The 22,475-nt window shown below is 45.5% G+C and overlaps 1 protein-coding gene across 2 annotated transcripts; it reads left to right on the top strand.

Annotated features, from left to right (window-relative positions):
- The first annotated feature begins 5,479 nt into the window (after positions 1-5,479).
- Positions 5,480-14,953, top strand: NDUFAB1 (NADH:ubiquinone oxidoreductase subunit AB1). 2 transcript variants are annotated; one of them, XM_047839306.1, is made up of 5 exons: positions 5,480-5,676; positions 11,608-11,724; positions 12,873-12,960; positions 13,905-14,004; positions 14,793-14,953. In XM_047839306.1, exons 1-4 carry the CDS (start codon positions 5,509-5,511, stop codon positions 13,994-13,996), a joined length of 465 nt encoding a protein of 154 aa, XP_047695262.1. In that variant the 5' UTR covers positions 5,480-5,508; the 3' UTR covers positions 13,997-14,004; positions 14,793-14,953. The 2 variants fall into 2 exon arrangements, with proteins under 2 accessions (XP_047695262.1, XP_047695263.1); XM_047839307.1 differs by lacking the exon at positions 14,793-14,953 and adding an exon at positions 14,138-14,786.
- The last annotated feature ends 7,522 nt before the right edge of the window (positions 14,954-22,475 follow it).

Below are 22,475 nucleotides of genomic sequence, written 5' to 3' on the forward strand. Positions count from 1 at the left end.
CCTATCTTTTTAAGATTGTTTTCTGAACAATTAGTTGTTTTGTAACTAGAATGTTTAGTCAGTGATGCTTGTATAACAAGTAAATTTCAGGGGTGCCTGGGTGGCTCAGTCATTTAAGCATCCGACTCATGATTTCGGCTCAGATCATGATCTCACGGTTGTGAGATCGAGTCCCATTCGATGCTGGGCTTAAACTTACAAACCGTGAGATCGTGACCTGAGCCTAAATCAAGAGTTGGACATTTAACTGACTGAGCTACCCAGACGCCCCCAGAGTCACTTTGAATCAACACAGTGGTATGTCCTGAGCCCATCATCTTTACCTTTGCCTGTGTGACTTTGAGAGACAGATGTTTACAGTCCCAATCTGGTGGTATCATTGGAAATTTTGTCCCATATGATAAGTATTTATTTGCTCAACATTCTTACTGAGAGTATATATTCATGATCCATATAACCTATTTGTACTACTTTTTTTTTTTTTAATGTTTATTTTTGAGAGAGACAGAATGTGAGCAGAGAGAGGGGCAGAGAGAGAGGGAGACACAGAATCCAAAGCAGGCTCCAGGCTCTGAGCTCTCAGTACAGAGAGGCCAACGTGGGGCTCGAACTCATGAACCACAAGATCATGATCTGAGCCAAAGTCAGACACTTAACCGACTGAGCCACCCACGTGCCCCAATTACTTCTCTTTTAAAAATACCTTTTTATGGTGTTTACTCGAGTGGTTTTTGGCAACTTCATAATTTCCCCTTGATACACTTGCATAAAAGATTTAACTTTTTTACACTCATTCTGTTCCCACTATCTCTGGCATGAATGAGATACTTTTATTTGCTAGCACATAAAGATAATAAAGGGCTTTTCACAAAGATTTAATTTACTCAGGAATCCTGAGAAACATACTGTCTCTAAGATTTAAGAGTCAAGAAAACAGTAGAGCTAGGCAGTAATTCCAGTTCGGTAATGACTGAACAAACACTGAGCACATGATGTAGTAGGCATGAAGAGTATTGCCCCTTGATGTATTGCCTTGATGTAGCAGGCATGAAGAGTGAGGCCCCTGCCCTTCAGAGGTACACAGGCTAATGAGGGGGACTGTGACACTAAGCAATACATTAAATACCGTGTCTTAAATTTAGAGTGTATGTTCAGAGTGCTCAGAGGGTGGGCAGTTAGCACAACACGGGGGAGTTCCAGAAATCTCCGTGGAAGATGACAAAATGTGCTAATCTCATACTTTCTTAGCCAGTAAATTGAAATGACTCCAAACTCGGAAAATTGCCTGGATGAACAGTCCAATAATGCCTTCAGTCTTCTGTCTAGTTTTTTTTTTAAGTTTTTATTTTTATTTATTTTGACAGAGATAGTGGGGGAGGGGCAGAGAGAGGGAAAGAGAATCTCAAACAGGCTCCTTGAATGTCAGCACAGAGCCCCACGTAGGGCTCAAACCCACGAACCGTGAGATCATGACCTCAGCCGAAACCAAGAGTGGGACACTCAACTGACTGAGCCACCCGGGCGCCCCTCTGTTTCTTTTCTTGTGTTAAATCCAAATATAGTAACATGTAGTGCCTTTAATTTAAAATAGACTGCATAGGGGCTCAGTCGGAAGAACATGCAACTCTTGACCTCTGGGTCCTGAGTTCCAGCCCCATGGTGGGTGTAAAGATTACTAAATAAATAAATAAACTTCAGAAAATAAGTAAATTAAAATAGACTGTGGAGTACCATCCCACTGTTGTGAAATTTGTATGTTCATTAAGATATTGAGTATCTGTTATATGCTAGTTGTTATGTGCTAGTTGCTACAGCAGTGAGCAAGCCAGGCAGTCTGTTCTCGTGGAGTTTACATTCTAGTGGGAAGACAGAAAATAAAAATAAACATCTCCCCCACCAACAGACAAAAAAAGCTGGGAAGCAGTGAGATAAGTACAATGAAGAACAATAAAGTAGGGGGAGGGATAGCGAGGGAGTATAGGAGGTATGTTATCTTATTTTTACAGATATATTTGTTTGTTTAGAGAGCGAGCAGGGGAGGAGCACAGAGAGACAGAGAGAGGAACTTAATTAGGCTCCAGTCTCAGCGTGGAGCCTGACACAGCGCTCAAACCCACTACCCTGGGATCATGACCTGAGCCGAAATCAGGAGTCTGTTGCTCAACCAACTGAGCCACCCAGGCGCTCCCTGCAGATCTGTTATTTTAGGTAGGGTGGTCCCTGAAGGCCTTTCTTAGGAGGTGATACCTGAGCTGAGGCTTTCCAGTCTTGGGGAGGGAAAACAGAGCCTCAGGAATCATCCTGCTGCTGGTGATGCCAACCAGACTGTCCGTGGCAGTGCAGGCAGTGGTCACCAGGCTTCTCCAGCATCCTGATTCCATCGCCATCATTGCACTGCTTATTAGGCAGCCTTCTATTTCCGCAGAAAACTGGACCAGAAAATCTCATTGGAGTCTGAGGAGCAGGGCCCATTAGATCTGCTTAAGTCACCAGTGACAGACCAGACTGATTGCTCCTTTCTGGTGACACTCCAGGACAGACCTGTGATGTGACCGTGCAGCATTAACAGAAGGGGGGGCACTCAGGAAGAGCCTGATAACCTGCTAAGCCCACAATTGGAACCCTCTCTTCCCACGACCTGTCTGTATTTCTGTGTTACATTTCGTCCTTTTGGTCAAAAATAATAAATCACCTCTTATTTAAATGATATACTTTAAGAGACCTACTTTTTCCTTCAGCAAACACCTAGAGAGAAAATGTCAGTCTCCATGGTTTGTAGGGTGAAAGGTTGAATATTAAGATTGGGATCAAATCCTCAGAAGCTGGGAAGATTTCAGAGAGGGCACTGGTGCTTTCCCGTAGCACCCCCATCAAACGATGTATAAACATCAACTGTCAGCTTCCTCCATACATCACCCCCCAACCCACCAGTTGTCCCTCCTTCCTTCAAGCCCATTTACACTATTGTCTCATCCTCTCCTGTTCCCAGGGACCTGTACTGACTGCCACTTCTCTCTTCTGCCCTATGTCTTCAACTTCCTTTCTTCTTAAGCCCATAAACATGCCAAAGTTTCTCCTAGTCTAAAAACAAGGCCAGAGGCCTCCTCCACTGACCTCTTATATACCCCTAATATTACACTCCTTTCTTCCTAGTCAAGCTTTTTGAAAAAATAATCTACACTTTCAGCCTTTATTTATTTAAAAAAAGTTTTAATGTTTATTTTACTTTTGGGAGACAGAGACAGAGTGTGAGTGGGGGAGGGGCAGAGAGAGAGGGAGACAAAGAAGCTGAAGCAGGCTCCAGACTCCGAGCTGTCAGCACAAAGCCCCATGCGGGGCTCGAACTCAACGAGTCGAACTGTGAGATCATGACCTGAGCCAAAGTCGGACGCCTAACCGACTGAGCCAGCCGGGTGCCCCTATTTTATTTATTTTGAGAGAGAGTGCACATGAGCAGTATGCACCCTCACGAACCGTGAGATCATGACTTGAACCCAAATCAAGAGTCGGATGCTTAACCAACTGAGCCACCCAAGTGCCCCCAAAACCCTACGTTTTCAGAATGGATGTATTCCAGAGGTTTTCATCCCCACCTGCATCCAGCCCTAGTCTCTTCTCTGAGCTTCCCAGTCCTATGTCCAACTGACTGTTACCAGATGATCTAGAAGCACTAGAATGAGCTATCTTCCCCCTTGTGTGTTCTGTTTCAACTGCTGACACCATTACCCACTAAGCCAAAAATCTGAGATTCCTTCCTCTCCTATCTAATCATGCATTCACTTAGCCCTGCTGCTTTCTTTTCCCTCCTAAATCTCTTTCCAGTTCAGGTCTTTCATGCCCATGGCCCCTGCCACAGGTCAGGCCCTTCTGGCCACCTTCACACCCCCACCCCTGTCCTCCATAAATCCACAGATTCTGTTGCTAGAGTGGGACCTTATCACTCCCCTGGTCAAACCCTTCAATTGAACAATAAAGTTCAGGTTAGCCAACATGCATCACAAGCTCCCTGGACACCTTTCTAGCTTCCTGACTCCATTCCCCACATAATCAATACTCTTGCCATAACGAGCTGTTTGTAGTTCATGCCAAACTGTCTTTTCTGCCTGGAATAGCCTTTGCCTCCGCTTTGATCTACTTCCCCTGCTAATTTGTCATCTTCCACGGAGATTTCTGGAACTCCCCCGTGTTGTGCTAACTGCCCACCCTCTGAGCACTCTGAACATACGCTCTAAATTTAAGACACGGTATTTAATGTATTGCTTAATGTCACAGTCCCCCTCATTAGCCTGTGTACCTCTGAAGGGCAGGGGCCTCACAGCAATACTCTTCATGCCTACTACATCAAGTACGTGCTCAGTGTTTGTTCATTCATTACCGAACTGGAATTACTGCCTAGCTCTACTGTATATTTGAATGTAACAAAAGTAAAAAGAAACAGAGGGGCGCCCGGGTGGCTCAGTCAGTTGAGTGTCCAACTCTTGGTTTCGGCTCAGGTCATGATCTCACGGTTCGTGGGTTTGAGCCCTACCTGGGGCTCTGTGCTGACATTCAAGGAGCCTGTTTGAGATTCTCTCTTTCCCTCTCTGCCCCTCCCCCACTATCTCTGTCAAAATAAATAAAAATAAAAACTTTAAAGAAAACTAGACAGAAGACTGAAGGCATTATTGGACTGTTCATCCAGGCAATTTTCCGAGTTTGGAGTCATTTCAATTTACTGGCTAAGAAAGTATGAGGTTAGCAGTTTAAATTTCTCCCACTTACTCCATTTTTGTGAACTATTGTTAAGTTTTAAAAGTTGTATATTGTTTTCTTGTAGTTCCCACATTTATTAGCCAACATGTATTTAAATTGATTCTGATTTTTTCACATTTATATTGTTTATAATTATTTTGATTATATTAAATAATTTTGATTAATATTAATATTAAGTAATTTTGATACCTGTGGAATAACTGCAGCATCAAACTCCTTAAACGGGGCGCTGGGTGGCTCAGTCAGTTAAGCATCGGACTCTTGATTTCTGCTCCGGTGGTGATCTCACAGTTGGTGGGTTCGAGCCCCCCCCCCCCGCCTGCAGCTCCGCGCTGACAGGCTGACAGCGGCCAGCCTGCTCAGTTTTCTCTTTCCCTCTCTCTCTCTGCCCCGTCCCTACTTGCGCTCTCTCTCTCTCAAAATAAATAAAATAAACATTAAAAAAAAAAACGCTTTTAAACAAATGTATTTCACAACTTTCGGAGAATAAATAAAACTAAGTTCCTTTCCTGTGTCACATATTAGTGTTTAGGGAAAGACACTAAGCACGAGGTTCTAGTTCTGGCGCTAGCGGCTGGTCGCCTCTTGCCCTGGAGGGCTGGACCGCACTCCAGGAGGGCACAGTGCCACCAGGAGCCGCCAGGGGACGCTACGGCCAGTGGCGACAGGCTGCGCCGCTCTGTGCGTCCCCTGAGCGGAGCAGAGAGGAAACTGGGCCGGCGGGCGCGGCGCAGTGCATCCTGGGTCAGCGTAGCCATGGCGGCTCGTGTCCTTTCCGCTTGTGTCCGCCGACTGCCTGCGGCCTTCGCGCCGCTGCCCCGGGTCCCCACGCTGGCCGCAGTCCGGCCGCTCAGCAACACTCTCTGCCCCGCGGGGGCCCGGACGAGACCTGGGGTTCCGCATCCTGCCTCGGTGCTCGCGCAGGTGACTCGCGGTGACTTTGCTGCGGGCTTGGCAGGGGTCAGGGATCGGGGTGGGGGGGAGGGGTCAGACAGCGGGGCACGCCAGCCGCGGCGGGGGTGGCCAGGGGACATCTGGCTCAATGCCTGTCCCACTACCTCATGGTGCTTGGTTGACCCCTGCTGGGAGCTCGGGTGTTCTAGTGCTTAAGAGCCGGAGCACAGACCCTCCAAACACCCCTGGGTGTAAATGCTGGCTCCCACTTTCCGAAACTTTGAGCAAGTCCATTACCTTCCTAATATCAGTCTGAACGGCTGATAAAGTTGGGGTACTAGTCTCTATGGAGTTGCAACGAGATTTTGAGAGCATGTTGTAGGTAGAGCACCTAGTTGCGGTGCTTGGTAAGCTCTCAAAATACTGGTTTCCGTTAGTTGTAGTTATAATGACAAATACCGTGATAGCTTTCTAGGGGAAAACTAATGACAAGGTGCAAAAAGGAAGCCACACTGGCCTATAACCTTCTCCAGAGCATTTCTCGTTCGGGATTTCTCCCTGTAATGCCTTTTGCCTGTTCATTTGCTTCCTGAAAGAAAGATAGGAAAAAAAGCAGTATTTAGCCTTTCTGTCGGATGAAACCTTTGTGAGGCAGACATTGTCTTTAGGGCAGTCATTTTCCACCCTCAACCCTTGCTGCACATTCAGATCACCTGAGCAGCTTAAAAGAAGGGGGAAAAAATCCCTTACCCCCTCCTCCCCACCACTGTGCATTTTGATTTACTTATCAGAGATGAGGCCCTGGCATGGATTTTCATTTATGCTCCCCAGGTGACTAAAGGGTTGGGCCAAGATCAAGAACTACTGCCCTAAGGTAGAATAGACTCTCAGGGTCAAGTTGAGAACCCCCCCAAACCAGTGGACTCAATAGTGGTTTCAATATTTCAGTATTGACAACATATTAGAATATAACAATAAGGATGCCCAGGCCAAGTCAATCATTATTTCTAGAGTTGGGGCCTGGGTGTCTGTTTTTAAAAGTCACCTAGTGATTCTTTTCTGTGGCTAGGGTTGAGATGACCGTGTGATGGATTAATTCATAGGGCATTGGCCCCATTGCCTGAATCAAAAGGTTGAAACTGTCACCTTGAAGTTAAGAGGTAAAGGGCAGTATGTAGAGTTGTTGAGTGTTTTCTTCCTGAGAGGGATTTCCATTGTAGGTTAAAATGCAAAATGATTGCCCCTATTCATAGAGCACTGATTCTCAGACTTGATTTTTACAGATCACTTGGGCTAAAATACAGTGTCTGGGAAAGGGCCCAAGAGTCTTCATTTACAGTAGGCTCCCAGAAGATCCTGGTGCCACTGGTCCTTGGACCACAGCTTGAACGGAAGGGTGCTCAGAGATGTTCCACTACCTCTGCTTGGTTCATGTATACAGCAGAAAAACTATTTTATTTATATTTACAAAGTGATTTTGACCAAGTGCTCCCATTTAACCACCTTACATCCTTTGCTGATTGAAGAGAGAGTGAGTAAACACTTGTTCTTTCAAAGGAACAGGACAGCTATGGGCCAGACCTTCTTTTAGCTGTTGAAGGTAGAGAGATACAAAGGAAAGACACCAGTTAATAACTCATTGGACATTCTGTGGCCTCGTGTTAAAATTGCCAGCTCATTCCCTGCTGGTGTTCTCTAGATTGTTCTACACTGTTGTGGTTCGCCCTTTTTCCCTGTCTCTCTGCTCCTACCCTGTTGGGACACTTTCTAATCCTTAAATGTTGGTAAGTTCCAAAGATCTCTTACCACACTCTCTTCCTGGTCTGTCTCTTCACTCTCTTGGTTTGTTACTGCCTGTCTCCCAGTTACCCCAAACTTCCACCTCCAGCCCTCGCTCATTTCATCTGGACTATTGCTTATTCCACCCATTCTTTTCCATTAGATTTTTTTCTCCTCAAATCTATCCACTATGCTGACTCCAGGGGAACTAGTTATTCATTTATATTCTGACTCATCCCTGCCCCCTAAAAGAAGCTATGAAGCAGGTCTCCTGGATGTAAAAATATGACAGTATAAAATCGAAGGTAAGAAAAACAAGGGTGGTGGCCTAAAATGGAACTTGGATGTCTTATTCTTGACCCAGGCAGGCCCCAAATCTGAACTGTGTCAAAGGCAAAGCACAAAGAAGACTTCTAAAGTGTTCTATGGGGCACGGTACCCAGATGAAGGCAGAATGCTTGTGCAGGGAAAGCCCAGCTGTTTTGTCTTACTCAGGTCTCTGCAGCCCTGGGCCCTGCCTCTTCAGCCTCAGAGCCTGTCTGTGAACCACTTTACCCTTCAGTCTCCTTACCAAACACACCGGCTATACTTTCAGGCCTCAGTTCTTTTTCTTGGCCTGACCTTCCCTCCTTGAATAACCCTGTCCTTTCAGGGCTGACTCCAGGTTTGGTATCTGTTTCTTCCTTGCCTGTCAAGGACTGAATGACGACGTTGTTCCTGAAGCAGCCTACAAGTACATCTGTCATGGCTCTTGCTACATTTTTATTACAACTGAAATAATCTCTTTGGATTGGTCTTTCCCATTACGCCATAAAAGCTCCTCTGAGGGGGGGCGCCTGGGTGGCGCAGTCGGTTAAACGTCCGACTTCAGCCAGGTCACGATCTCGCGGTCCGTGAGTTCGAGCCCCACGTCAGGCTCTGGGCTGATGGCTCAGAGCCTGGAGCCTGTTTCCAATTCTGTGTCTCCCTCTCTCTCTGCCCCTCCCCCGTTCATGCTCTGTCTCTCTCTGTCCCAAAAATAAAATAAACGTTGAAAAAAAAAAAATTAAAAAAAAAAAAAAAAAAGCTCCTCTGAGGGTAGCGGTCATATTTTATTTATCTTTGTAGTTCTAGCCTACAGCACACTGCTAGGCACAGGAGGTACAGCTCACGGGCTGCTGAGACATAGCCATGTGTGAGAACAGGGTGCGTGTACAGCACAGAAGAGGGACCTACCTAGTGCCTCCGGTGAGCAGGGTCTCAAAGGCGGCAGTTTCTCACGCATTCAGGCCAGGGTGTGACAGCACATGCAAAGACCAGGAGGAGCCTGGCACTCTTATGGTTGACCCTCGGGTGCCAGTGGAATGGAGGGGAGACCCGAGTTGAGATAGATGTAGGCATGTTGTGAAGGGCGCTAAGGAATTTGGGTGCTCTGTGTAGGTTGCAGCGAGTAAATGTGAAACAAGGTTTGTTGAATAAGGGAGATCTTTCCTCCCAGTCAGCCAGGCTGGGTGACCCAGTAAACATGATGGTGAGACACTGGGAAGGGTGGGCGTTGGTCTCTGGCCAGAGCACCAGGGGGGCAAATAAGGAATAGAGGTCTGCGAGCAGGTGTTCTGGGGACACGTAAGGATTTCCAAACTGACGTCAAAATGTCTGCGACCCAGGTGGAGCTGTTTGGGGAGGGGGAGCAGTTGATAGAGATGGCCTTTGAAGCTGTCTCCTTAGCTTTAAACTGAGGTTCCTCAGTTTCCCTTAGTCAGAGATGCGCCCGAGTAGAGATGGATGGATGTTGAGGGAAATGAACCAGGTAATTTGTCTCTACTGGTCTAGAGGGTAGTTACTCTTTGCCTGCATACAATGCCTTCTCTGATGGCTGTAGGAGGTGACTTATGTCACATAGAATTGTTTAGTGTAGATCTTGGGGAAAACAACACCAAAAACATTGTTGATTGTTGGGGACACTGCAGGGGTGTCCGTTCCCATTCTGTGTGCCTCTCTCTCTCTCTCTCTCTCTCTCTCTCTCTTTTTAAATAGCTGAGTCCAGCAGGAAGGAGGCAATAAGACCCTCCCGAGAGGCCAAGCTGGGAGACCTGGGGCTGGATTCCTAACTTTTCTTTGTCTCAGTTTCCTGTCGTAAAATGGGACTATTGTCAGAATGAAGGAGATGATGGTTGTAAAGTGCCTAGCGCAGTGCCATAGTCCAGCCTAGGGTAAGAAGTCCATAAAGAGACCAGAAGGTGGGGGGGCATGAGAGGGAACGAGTGGGATCAAGTACTTAGGGGCCACATTACCACCAGAGCCTCAGATTGGCAGGTCATTACCCTGATCCTCCTAGGCAGGCCTCCAGAGCACTCACTGTGGATGAGCCGGGCGGTTCTGAGCCCTGCACGCTCTCTCGGTGATGCCTCAAGCAGTGCTGTGAGCTTTGTACTGCTACTTGTCCTCATTCTACAGATAGGGAAACTGAGACATAGAAGGATTAAGTAACTTGCCCAGGGCCACACAGCTAGTAAGAAAGAGCTAGTGCCAGGGTACAAACATAGGCGTCTTATTCCAGAGTCTGAGCCGTCCCCCACTGCACCTGCCTGCCCTATGCCGAGCCCACGGTAGCCCCGCATTTTGGACTGGCATGTGCTCTCCAGGTGGAGACCCTTTTATTTTCATCACTATCATGTGGTGCCCACCTGATCCAAGTGCGTGCACCTGCCAGTGCTGCTGGGGACGGTGTTGACACCTAGTGGGCCACTTGGGTAGTTGTGTGCAGATGTGCCTTCACCGGCTTCCTCCCTCGTGGGCTCTGCAGCACAGCCTCCCGTTTTTCCCTTCCTCCTCAGCAGGAATTCCCCCTCATACCTCTTCTTGATGTGCACAGACAAGGCCTCTGCCAGATCCTTCCCCCTCAGAGTTCTTTCCTGTCATCACCACTATTAACTCCTTTCTCCTCTCTTTGGTCCCTTCTGCTGCTTCATTTTACTTGTGGCTTGTGGAGACTTCTAGTGATTGTGGTTAAGTAGGCCCAGAGATGGTCCCAGAGCAGCAGTCTCCTTAACTCACACTGCAGTCGGAAAGGAAAGGACACTACACATTTAGCCAAAAATAATAAGTGGTCTTAAACTCTGAAAGTACTCAGAAATACCTTAGAATAGCCATAAACCTGATTTCAGTATGTGATTTTTTTTTTTTTGCAAGATAAATATTTCTTATATAGAGGTATATACAGGTTTGGTTCATTCAGCAGCATTTTTAATTATGATTTTCATAGACCTCTGTCAGTCTCAGGGACCTGAGCCCCAACACACAAACCCACTTTCTATGGGAAATTGCCCTAAGAACTCAAAACTGCAGGTTTAAAATCAACTTTAAAAGGTAAACACACCAGTTCAGATTAGGGACTTCATTGTGAGCAGAAGTATCAGACAGCTGTTTTGTTTCTCTTGTTCTGCATTGTCCCTTCCACAGCGTTAAGCCCGCTGAGCTGTGAGTTGGACTTCTTTTCAGATTTGGTGAAAGAATCCATCCAAGACTCTAATACCTAGCTAAATATCAAGTAGGCTAGTACCAGAGACATTTGAGATACGAGTCCCATCACGGTAAAACCCAGAAAGCCTCATGGTTTTGCTGGTGGCGGTAAGGCAAGCCTACCCTGAAGGGAAACAAATTGGACCATAGGGACTGTCGGGCTCCCTCATCTCCTTCGGGCTGGTAGTTGGCTCATTTGCCCTGGCCAAGGTCAGTGTAATCACTGCTGGGGCCATTTTAGACCTGCGGTGTGGCCCTCAGGGTGAGCTGCCTCTCCATTTACCGTGACAGCTCTTTCCAGGTGGGTTACTTTGACTCGGGCATGCCTGTTAACGGTGGCAGTGCCTCAGAGTGGCAGGAGTGCTGCAGAAGGGGCCACGGGAAGACTTCCATTTATCTGCAGACCCTATCTGGTTTTAGTGGCAGAAAGTCTGCCTGGGCCAGACGGGGCAGTCCTGGCTCTGAGGGGAAAGGAGGCCCATTTTTATGCTGCTGAACCGCTAGGGCTTCTGAAACAACCCAGCGTTGTGACCCCGGGTGGCCTAATGGCCGGAGTAGAATCAGAGGATGTGGGTTCTCTGAAGTGCCAGAAGCCCTGTGGAAGGCATCTGTGGGCTAGTGCATTGACCTAGAGGCATGTTCGGTTCAACACCAATTTGTTCCTGCCCTTCCTTGCTTTAGGTTCCAGTAACGCAGTTGTGCCGCCAGTATAGTGATGCGCCCCCTTTGACGTTAGAGGGAATCAAGGACCGTGTTCTTTATGTCTTGAAACTCTATGACAAGATCGACCCTGAAAAGGTAACTGACGTGGCTTAATGTTTTTCTTTAAATTAGCATTTAATCAATGGTACAGAATTCAGAGGGTTCAAAGGGATATTCAGTAAAAAGTCTCCCTGACTCCTAGCCACATGGTTCCCTTTCTGGGAGGCAGCCAGTGGAACCAGGTTCTTGTGTATCTTTCCAGAGATACTCAGTACATACACAAGGAAGTATACACGTTTGTACATGTATGTATACTTTATGTACTGTGTGATCCTTATCGCCTACCCTTTTTAAAACGCAAGTGGTAGAATACTGTAAACACTGTTCTGCATGTTGCTTTTTAATTTATCCGCTAGTATTTTTCTCACAGTGGTACATAAATTCCCTCTTTAATAACTGAATGTACTGTATAGGTAGGATAGAGGGGTTTTTATTATTGAGATCTGATTGGCAATAACATTATGTTAGTTTCAGGTATACAACATCATGATATTTATATAACATTTTGAATTGATCACAGTTAAGTCTGGTTAATATCTATAACCACACATAGTTACAGAAACTTTTTTCTTATAATGACATTTTTTAAAAATTTTTATACATTTATTTATTTTTGATAGAGAGAGAGACAGAGCACAAGTGGGGGAGGGGCAGAGAGAGAGGGAGACACAGAATCTGAAGCAGACTCCAGGCTCTGAGCTGTCAGCACAGAGCCCGACACAGGGCTCAAACTCACAAACCGTGAGATCATGACCTGAGCTGAAGTCAGGTAGTTTAACTGACTGAGCCACTCAGGCGCCCCTCTTATAATGATAGTTTTTAAGATCTGCTCTCCTAGCAACTTCCAGATATGCAATGCAGTGTTATTATAATCACCGTGTTGTACATTACATCTCCAGGATAGTTTTTCAGAGCAAAAATCAAAGATCTTAGTGAAATACATAAGGTGAAATCCATTGCTAAGCCTTCTATATATTGTTAACCATTTCAAAACAAGGTTGAATAAGTTAAGATATAATGCTGTCACAGGTTAAACATAAACTGCTGATTATCACTATTTAAAATATGGCCTCTTTAAGAAACCTCTTCTACCTAATGATTAATTGACATTGTACCTCCCTGTTACTTTGAGAAACAAATGTCATCACGGACTGAATTTTGCATTTGGCATTCCTTTCTTGCAGCTCTCGGTAAATTCCCACTTTATGAAAGACCTGGGCTTAGACAGTTTGGACCAAGTGGAGATTATCATGGCCATGGAGGACGAATTTGGTAAAAGGCTAAGTCTGGGGTCTGCACAGTGTAATTAGGTGTATGAAATGCTGGGAGTCAGAATTGGGATTTAAATCAAATATAGAAATAGAAACAGCACCCCCGCCACATACACGCCTGCTTACTTAGCATCAGGTGAGCATCTGGTGAAGTCAACGCTAGGGATGGTGCCTTCAATTAGAACCCACTTGGTACAGGGCCAGTAGGGTGCCCGGTGTGGTGCCAAGGGCTGAGTGACCAGGAAAGGCCTGGGGGAGGATGGACTTAGATGCTTGAGGTGGGGGCTCCACCTCAAGCAGAACCTCACCTGTGGAGACGCTGAACACACCTCAGCACCTCTCGTAGCTAGGCCAAAGTGACCGTGCCCAGAGAAGTAACTGGGTGTGCCCAGAACACGCACACGTACAGGCCTGGTTTCCTGCGGAGCCTCCCATGCACACCCCCAGGTTACATGGCTTTCTCAGACAGTTGTGCACAGGAGACCTCTTTAAGGCTCCACAGCAGTTTTTGGGTAAGTTGCCTGAATGAAAGCCAAGGGGCTTCTGTGCCATCCTACAGAACAGAACTTAGTTACAATTCCTCAGAGATTATGCTCACTAGTGCGATTGCATCAGTTAGGGGTAGGATGGGAACATGGTAATGGAAATGTTCTAGAATTAGATAATGGTGATGGTTGTACAACCTTGCGAATATACTAAAAAAACCACTGAATTTTACACTTTAGGTGGTGGATTTTCTATCATATGAATTTTATCTTTTAAAAAAAGAACCAGCTGTTACACACATTATGTAACTATTGTCTAGAACATAACTGGCCCATAACTTAAATGGGATTCGGGGTTGCTGGAGAATTTTGATGTACTTGTGGGTGGTAAGGAAGCATTAGATGCTTTTAATTTTAAATGATTTTTTCTACACTCATGCATTATACATTTTCTTTGCAGGGTTTGAAATCCCTGATACAGATGCTGAAAAGTTGATGTGTCCACAAGAAATTGTAGATTACATTGCAGATAAGAAGGATGTTTATGAATAAAATATCAGGTAAATAATTTGACTTACAGAATGTTGTTCTCCCATAGAATTAATCTCTCTGTAGTTCTTCAGTAAAGTAAGACTTGGGAAAAATGGAAAAATTGGAAACGCTTGACAGATTTTCACTGGTTATGAAATGCAGGTCCCTTCTGGTTATCTGCCACTCAAAGGGGGCCGGCCTTAGTGATCATCTTTATCCTTGAGACGGGCCGTGAACAATTCATTCTTGGACAGGACTTCCTTGATTGTCAGCCCTCCTCATAAAAGCAGTCTTGTACAAAACACTGAGCAAGGTAACCCAGAAGCGGAGCCCTCTACTGCCCTCAGTTACCCACCCGAAGCCAGCCCAGCCTGATGTCCCAGAAGTTGTGAGATGGCCTGAAGCTTAATCAGGCAGGAGAGGCCTCCTGGGTAAGAGGATGGACTCTGGAGTCAGACACTGGACTTGATTCTCAGCTCTGTCCGGGTCTGTAAGTCTGGTGACCTTGGGCAGGCTGTCTAGCCTCTAAACCTGCTTCCTCATATGTAAAATGGGGATAATGACAGGACCTACCTGGGAATTTTGTGGTGGAGAAAGTTGGTAGTGTATGCAGATCACTTACAACCATGCTTGATGGTAAAGAAGCCTGTCAGTAGACATTAGCTATTGTTATTTAGACTCTAATCAAGTGATTGACTTTTTAAATAAAACATTGTATCAAGTATCTATAACTTTAGTTACCCTGGATTGAGCACCTCCAAGTCCCTAAAAGTCAGTGCGCCAAAGAGAAACACTGAATTTACTTTGTTTTTGCCAGACCCCTTTTTTTCACTGAGAGAAGACTCAGAAGATGCTGGCAAGTGTCTGGAAGTGAGAACGCGTTTTGGCATTATTGCTGCCTTTGACAGAGTAATTCTGTTTAGACTTGTATTTAAATTGTCTGTTTTGCCCTTTGAAAATAAATCTATAAAACCAACATTTTTCTCAGTCTTCAGTTTTTCAGTGTCTGTGAAGTACTTGTGTATATTGAATTTGCTTAATATTTTTATTTATTTATTTTTTTTTTAATTTTTTTTAATATATGAAATTTATTGACAAATTGGTTTCCATACAACACCCAGTGCTCATCCCAAAAGGTGCCCTCCTCAATACCCATCACCCACCCTCTCCTCCCTCCCACCCCCCATCAACCCTCAGTTTGTTCTCAGTTTTTAACAGTCTCTTATGCTTTGGCTCTCTCCCACTCTAACCTCTTTTTTTTTTTTTTTTCCTTCCCCTCCCCCATGGGTTCCTGTTAAGTTTCTCAGGATCCACATAAGAGTGAAACCATATGGTATCTGTCTTTCTCTGTATGGCTTATTTCACGTAGCATCACACTCTCCAGTTCCATCCACGTTGCTACAAAAGGCCATATTTCATTTTTTCTCATTGCCACGTAGTACTCCATTGTGTATATAAACCACAATTTCTTTATCCATTCATCAGTTGATGGACATTTAGGCTCTTTCCATAATTTGGCTATTGTTGAGAGTGCTGCTATGAACATTGGGGTACAAGTGGCCCTATGCATCAGTACTCCTGTATCCCTTGGATAAATTCCTAGCAGTGCTATTGCTGGGTCATAGGGTAGGTCTATTTTTAATTTTCTGAGGAACCTCCACACTGCTTTCCAGAGCGGCTGCACCACTTTGCATTCCCACCAACAGTGCAAGAGGGTTCCCGTTGCTCCACATCCTCTCCAGCATCTATAGTCTCCTGATTTGTTCATTTTGGCCACTCTGACTGGCGTGAGGTGATACCTGAGTGTGGTTTTGATTTGTATTTCCCTGATAAGGAGCGACGCTGAACATCTTTTCATGTGCCTGTTGGCCATCCGGATGTCTTCTTTAGAGAAGTGTCTACTCATGTTTTCTGCCCATTTCTTCACTGGGTTATTTGTTTTTCGGGTGTGGAGTTTGGTGAGCTCTTTATAGATTTTGGATACTAGCCCTTTGTCCGATATGTCATTTGCGAATATCTTTTCCCATTCCGTTGGTTGCCTTTTAGTTTTGTTGGTTGTTTCCTTTGCTGTGCAGAAGCTTTTTATCTTCATAAGGTCCCAGTAATTCACTTTTGCTTTTAATTCCCTTGCCTTTGGGGATGTGTCGAGTAAGAGATTGCTACGGCTGAGGTCAGAGAGGTCTTTTCCTGCTTTCTCCTCTAAGGTTTTGATGGTTTCCTGTCTCACATTTAGGTCCTTTATCCATTTTGAGTTTATTTTTGTGAATGGTGTGAGAAAGTGGTCTAGTTTCAACCTTCTGCATGTTGCTGTCCAGTTCTCCCAGCACCATTTGTTAAAGAGGCTGTCTTTTTTCCATTGGATGTTCTTTCCTGCTTTGTCAAAGATGAGTTGGCCATACGTTTGTGGGTCTAGTTCTGGGGTTTCTATTCTATTCCATTGGTCTATGTGTCTGTTTTTGTGCCAATACCATGCTGTCTTGATGATGACAGCTTTGTAGTAGAGGCTAAAGTCTGGGATTGTGATGCCTCCTGCTTTGGTCTTCTTCAAAATTCCTTTGGCTATTCGGGGCCTTTTGTGGTTCCATATGAATTTTAGGATGGCTTGTTCTAGTTTCGAGAAGAATGCTGGTGCAATTTTGATTGGGATTGCATTGAATGTGTAGATAGCTTTGGGTAGTATTGACATTTTGACAATATTTATTTTTCCAATTCATGAGCAGGGAATGTCTTTCCATTTCTTTAAATCTTCTTCAATTTCCTTCATAAGCTTTCTATAGTTTTCAGCATACAGATCCTTTACATCTTTGGTTAGATTTATTCCTAGGTATTTCATGCTTCTTGGTGCAATTGTGAATGGGATCAGTTTCTTTATTTGTCTTTCTGTTGCTTCATTGTTAGTGTATAAGAATGCAACTGATTTCTGTACATTGATTTTGTATCCTGCAACTTTGCTGAATTCCTGTATCAGTTCTAGCAGACTTTTGGTGGAGTCTATCGGATTTTCCATGTATAGTATCATGTTTGCTTAATATTTTTAAAGGTTTGGCTAGTCCTTGGGATTCATGCGTTAAAAAAAAAAAAACTTTTCTAGCAGTGTACTTGAAATAAATGTCTCTCCCATTACTTCTAATGTAAGGAATGAGTGTTAGTGATAAAAGGATTTTTTGCCTTAGAAAAAAATTTGGGGGGGCTCCATTAGTTTGATTATCAGATGTATCAGCTGACACCAGCATGTGCGACGAATTTTTTTCTCCCTGTCCTGTGGATCTCTTTCCAAATGGATAGAATTTAATACTTTGGGAGGACAGAAAGTTCTCTTTGCTACTGGAAGGTCAGATTGACATGTAAGTCAGTCTGTAAGTCACACATCAGAAAGTACCAGCACTTCTCTTTATTCTTACGGGCACTGTGTGAGGTCCTCGGGGTTGAGGCAGGCAGCCGCCTCGCTCTTGATGAGGTTCCGTGTGAGGCCTGCCAAAATAATTACTCCACTTCTACCAAAACGTCTTGTTCGTAGGCAGGGGAAGCGAGGGCTTGTGGCAAATAGGAGGTTGTCCCAGAAGCGCAGGGGCTGAGTGACCCTCAGCTGGGAGAGGATCTTATGGCCGAGAGAGGAGGTGGCTTGAGTCCCTTCTGGGCCTGGGTTCCTTCCTGGGGGCACCCGGTGCCACCAGTGCCTTCTGTGCTGCCGCTCTCATACATTTGGCAGACAGCAGACCTACCTGCTTTTCCAGTAACAGGAGGCCGGTGTTCATCGTTACGTTGCACCATATACGTATGTTTTAATACTACGAGTTCTTGGGAAAATGCTGGATTGGAGCACAAAGAGCATCCTCTCTTAACAGCAGCATTTAATCAGGGAATGGCCTGCATGCTTACTGGGCACTGGAGAGCCAACAGGGAAGAAAATAGGCTGCAGGCAGCTGCTTTGACTGGGATGAACCACAGTTTAACATCCGGGGTAAACTGTTCTCCTGGTTATTTCAACCCCTTGGCAGCTGCACATTCCGCCAAAAAACCCATCAGTGGTTGTTTCTGCCTGAGGTCACAAAGTCTGTGCACGTCAGTGCTGGCAGCGAATGCTTTGCTACCGTCTTAACCACACACTGCCAGTGCAATGCCCATTCACGTCCTTGGGAAGTTTCCAAAGAGCCAGAATAAGGGAAAAAACTCACTGAGTCACACACAGATAATTCCTTGGTAATGCTATTTTAGGATCTGGGTGTTAACAGCAAAGATATTTCTGCTCTAAGAACTTGTTGGAAAATTCTTTGACAGACTCGTGTGCCACTACAGGCAGACCAAATGTAGTATTCCAAAGTGTGTGAATTAAAACAGAATCAATGCGATTGCGTGCATTTGGTTTTAATGGCCTCCTACAAATGTCTTTGAGGATCTGTGCATCTGCTGCGGGCAGTTCCCTTGATGAGAGGGTGGTGTAGAGCCGGTCTTGACATGCTTCCTGTCCCATCTCCAGTTCTGCCACGTTGCTCTTCACTCTTCCGTGTCCTCCAAACAGCCAAGTGCACTCACTCACCCAGTGAAGCAATGACACCCCTGCCATGGATGGGGCACGCTTTGCCAGGTGGGGCCTGAGCACGCATCTCTGTCCTCAGCTCCCCATCTCATAGAAGAGATGGTCAGAATCCGTGTGATACGTTCTATTCGGAATCAGCAGTGTCCCAACAAGCACCACTGCTCCCAATCTGATGAACCGAGAGAGACGTCACCTTCGGGTTTTGCTGGAATCATTAACCTGAACCTAATCACCAGGAAATCAATCGAGAAGGCGGGACTTTAAAAAAAATCAGTGCCCTGGGGAAAAAGGGCAACTATCCTAAATTAAAGGAGACCAGAGATATGTCAACCTCATGGACTGTGAAGCTTGAAAGGATTGGGGAAAAAGATCAAGATGTTCAGTGGACAACTGGACTGGGTATAGGTGACAAAACAATGTTCAATTTGTTGGGTCTAATAACAGCCTTACATAGACTGAACTTATTCTTAGGGGACAGAGACTTACACTTGGGAGTAAAGCATCAAGATGTCCCAGCTAACTTTTAGATGGTCAGCACAAGAGAAGAAAAAAGAATAATGACACAGCACGTTTACAACTGGTGGCCAGTTGACAGGCGTGTGCGTGCACACGTGTGTTCACTGTACTGTTCTTCCCGCTGTTCACTTTGAAATTTGCCAAACTAAAAAAGGAAAAAATTCGCGTACATGTAACGAAGGGTACACTGACAGCATACGGATAGATGTCCAACCATACGAGATTGGTTAAATAGAAATAATTTTACACAATGACGTGGAAAGATCGATGTTTAGCATGATCCGTTTCTATAAAACACCTACCAAAATGTTAATAATGATCACCATGATGTAGTAGGAATACATTGGCTTAATTCTGCCGATCAGTATTTCTTTATAAATACCATGTATTGTGTAATAAATGAAAAATAAAAGTGACACTTAAAAGTATGTGGAAACTGGGAGGAGTAGAACAGAAGCAGGGGCACCGATACTTGGGAAAACCACTGGTGGGCAATGAAGCCCGAGCAGAGTTTCTAAGGTTCTGCAGGAGCCGGCCAGGTGGGCAGGCAGGCCGGCGAGCATCGCGTACCAAGGCAGGAGGTGGGAAGTCAGTTTGCTCAGTCTGGGACATGGCTACAGCATGGGCTCCTGGGTGGGGCCGCCTGTGGCTCTTGACTCTGGCTGGGATTGTGTCCCAAAGGAGGGCCTTAGCCTGGTTAAGGAACTCGTTGGCAGAGGGTGCTGACAGGATCTTCTGCAGGGGAGACTCAGTCAGATACACTTGGCCTCAGACGCTGGCAGCTATGCAGAGGGTACGCTGAGGGGATGGACGTGGTAGTTACTGGAAGAGCCCATGAGAAAAATGCAGATTTGGGGGTTGGGATAAAGAGGGACAGACTGGAAAGACACCGTGGGAATAAAAATGGCCACACTTGGTCAGACGAAGAAGGCAGCGAGCCTACGGTCTGTCTCAAGTGTCTGGCTTGAGTGCTGCTTGAGCTGCTGCCTCAAATAGGGAATGGAGGAGGATTAGATTGGAGGATAGAATTTCGGTTGAGGTTGAGGACCGTGATGGATTTGTTTGTGGGTTAGCCCAAGCAAATGACTGATAACCAGCAAGAGCTCAAGAAAAACTCCGGACTGGAGTCACGGGGCTGGAGGGTGAGTTTGTGGAGTGCTTCCCCCCTGCCCCCCACCCCCACACCGTGCTGGTTCCCTCCAGCTGTGAAGTCCCCCATGGAGTTAAGCCCCCAGCCTTAACTCCTGACTTTCAGTTCCCAGGATAGATCCTTCCATGTGTAAGCCTAAAGTGAAGGATGGATCAGAGCTGAGAACTGAGTGAGAAATTACCTACCAGTTGAAATTTTATCAAGTACCGGATTACTTACTGTTTTGATTTTTAACATGGTAGCCAATTAAAAAACAAATGTCAGGGTTCAAAGTTTAAAAATACAATTTACAAACTCAAGTTAGTGCCCTTAAGACATCTAGCTAAACCAGGGAAAGAAGAAAATCTGTGAAAGAAAACAAAGTAGCCAAGGACTTGTCTAGGTTCTCAACAATAAGGTGTGTATCTAGAACTCAGACTTTGGCATCAGGCAAAACTGGGTTCTGGATGGTAGCCTCCACACACCCTTGGCTCAGCCACTTCGCTTGTCTGCACCTGTTTATTGGGTTAAGTGGGGGAGACGAGGGATGTGGTGAAGTGTTGACAATATAACAACGCACATACATAATCTGACCCAGTGCCTGGCATATGGTAAGACTCGAAGAAGCCGAAGTCACAGGACCGGAAGGCAGTGTTTGGAGCAAGTCCCTTTCCAAGTAGCACTGGCCTGGCATATAGCAAGAGGTCAAAACATTGCTTGATGGTCTGCCAAAGCTGCTGTTTTCTACAGGTTGGAGTATTTGAAAGCCCCAGACTCACAATGAATGGAAGTCAACTACTAGTACGTGCCCAGATTACCATGCTGAGGTTACCATGTTCATGTGTTTGTGGAGGGCAAGGGCAACGAGCCCCCAGTAAGAGCACTATCTGGCAAGGCAGAGTTGGGGGTTAGTGGGTCAGATGCCCGACAGCCTGACTTGAGTGCCTGTTATCGGGCTATAGGTGTGAGACCCTTGGTTTTCCACTTACAGGAGCTGAATCAGTGCCTACGTCATGCGAATCAGGTTTGTCACCAAAAACCAAGAGTTCTGATGCCTGGACCCCTGGAGTATTTAAGACTTAGACTCAGATGGAGAAGGGAGCTGGAATGGTGGCTGAGAGGACTCTGTTCTGTGACGTGCAGGTTCCCTGAGCACACCTCCTCCAGAACCCCAGCTGTGGCCAACTGCGACAAACCCACGACATAAAGTAGTGCAAGGGTCAGGACAAGAAAGGAAGAGATCTGGGGTCACAGTGAAAATTAAGATGAAAGAAATATATGGGGGAAATTAAGGTGGGAGAGACAAACCAAGATTAACAACAGCAGAAAGGCTAAGTGGGTACTGAAAAAACACAAGACCGGGGTAAAGATTCAAAAACGTAAGGATGAGGAGTTGGAAAAATAAGCTCTAGAAGATATTTCAGTCTGTAAAACAGATATTGTTGAATTGATATGAATTTTCTTGGATGAGACAATGGTGTTGTGCTAAGGTACAGCAGTGTCATTCTTAGGAGGTGAGTGCTCAGTGTCACTATTTCTGTATGTCTGTCCAATGTTCCAGCAAAATAAAGTGCATGTGTGTCTGGAGAAGAAAGCAAACACATGTTGTTGATATTTTAACAACTGGTGAACCTTGGTGAAAGTATGAGGTGGTCACTGTAGCAGATTGCAGCTTTCTGTAGGTTTGAAATTTTCCAAAACAAAAAAGGGGAAAACGGCAAGGGATTAATGTTAGATAAAGGGGAGAGGAATAAAACAGAAGCAAGAAACTCGAGAATTAGGAGTTACATAAAATGGGGTGAACAGTAGGAAAGGTTCTATCTGGGGAGTAAGATAGGCTATTGAAAGCTTCAGATCAAAACCAGCCTTGATAAACGAGGGAAAGCTGGAGGGGTTAATCTGGCTCAAAGTAGCCAAGTGGTGCTAGCAGAGAGCTCATGGGTGGGACGGATCTCAAATTCCTACAGGATGGCTGGGCTAAGCAGAGTGCCTCTTGAGCAAGAGTAGGAAGAAGTCCTTGCGTCTTGCCCTAATGACTGGTTCATGGGACCCTGACTGCAGAAAGGGTTCTGTCGGTTACTGCTGTTGAGAAAATGCCAGACATCACCCCAGAAGGTACGGGAGGATATTCAGGATGGAGTTTATCTCATTCTCCATCTGAGGACAGTTGCTCGTCCTATTAGTTTGAAGGTGCCTGGAATAACTTCAAAACTGGGATAAAATCCAGAAGCATCCTCTGTACAGATTCTCCAGGTGCGAATCAGCCAATGTACAGCACGTGGCCCAGTCCCAGCACACCCCTCTTTCCCATACAACAG

The sequence above is a fragment of the Prionailurus viverrinus genome, chromosome E3 (assembly GCF_022837055.1).
Source record: "Prionailurus viverrinus isolate Anna chromosome E3, UM_Priviv_1.0, whole genome shotgun sequence".
Classification (NCBI taxonomy): Eukaryota; Metazoa; Chordata; class Mammalia; order Carnivora; family Felidae; genus Prionailurus; species Prionailurus viverrinus.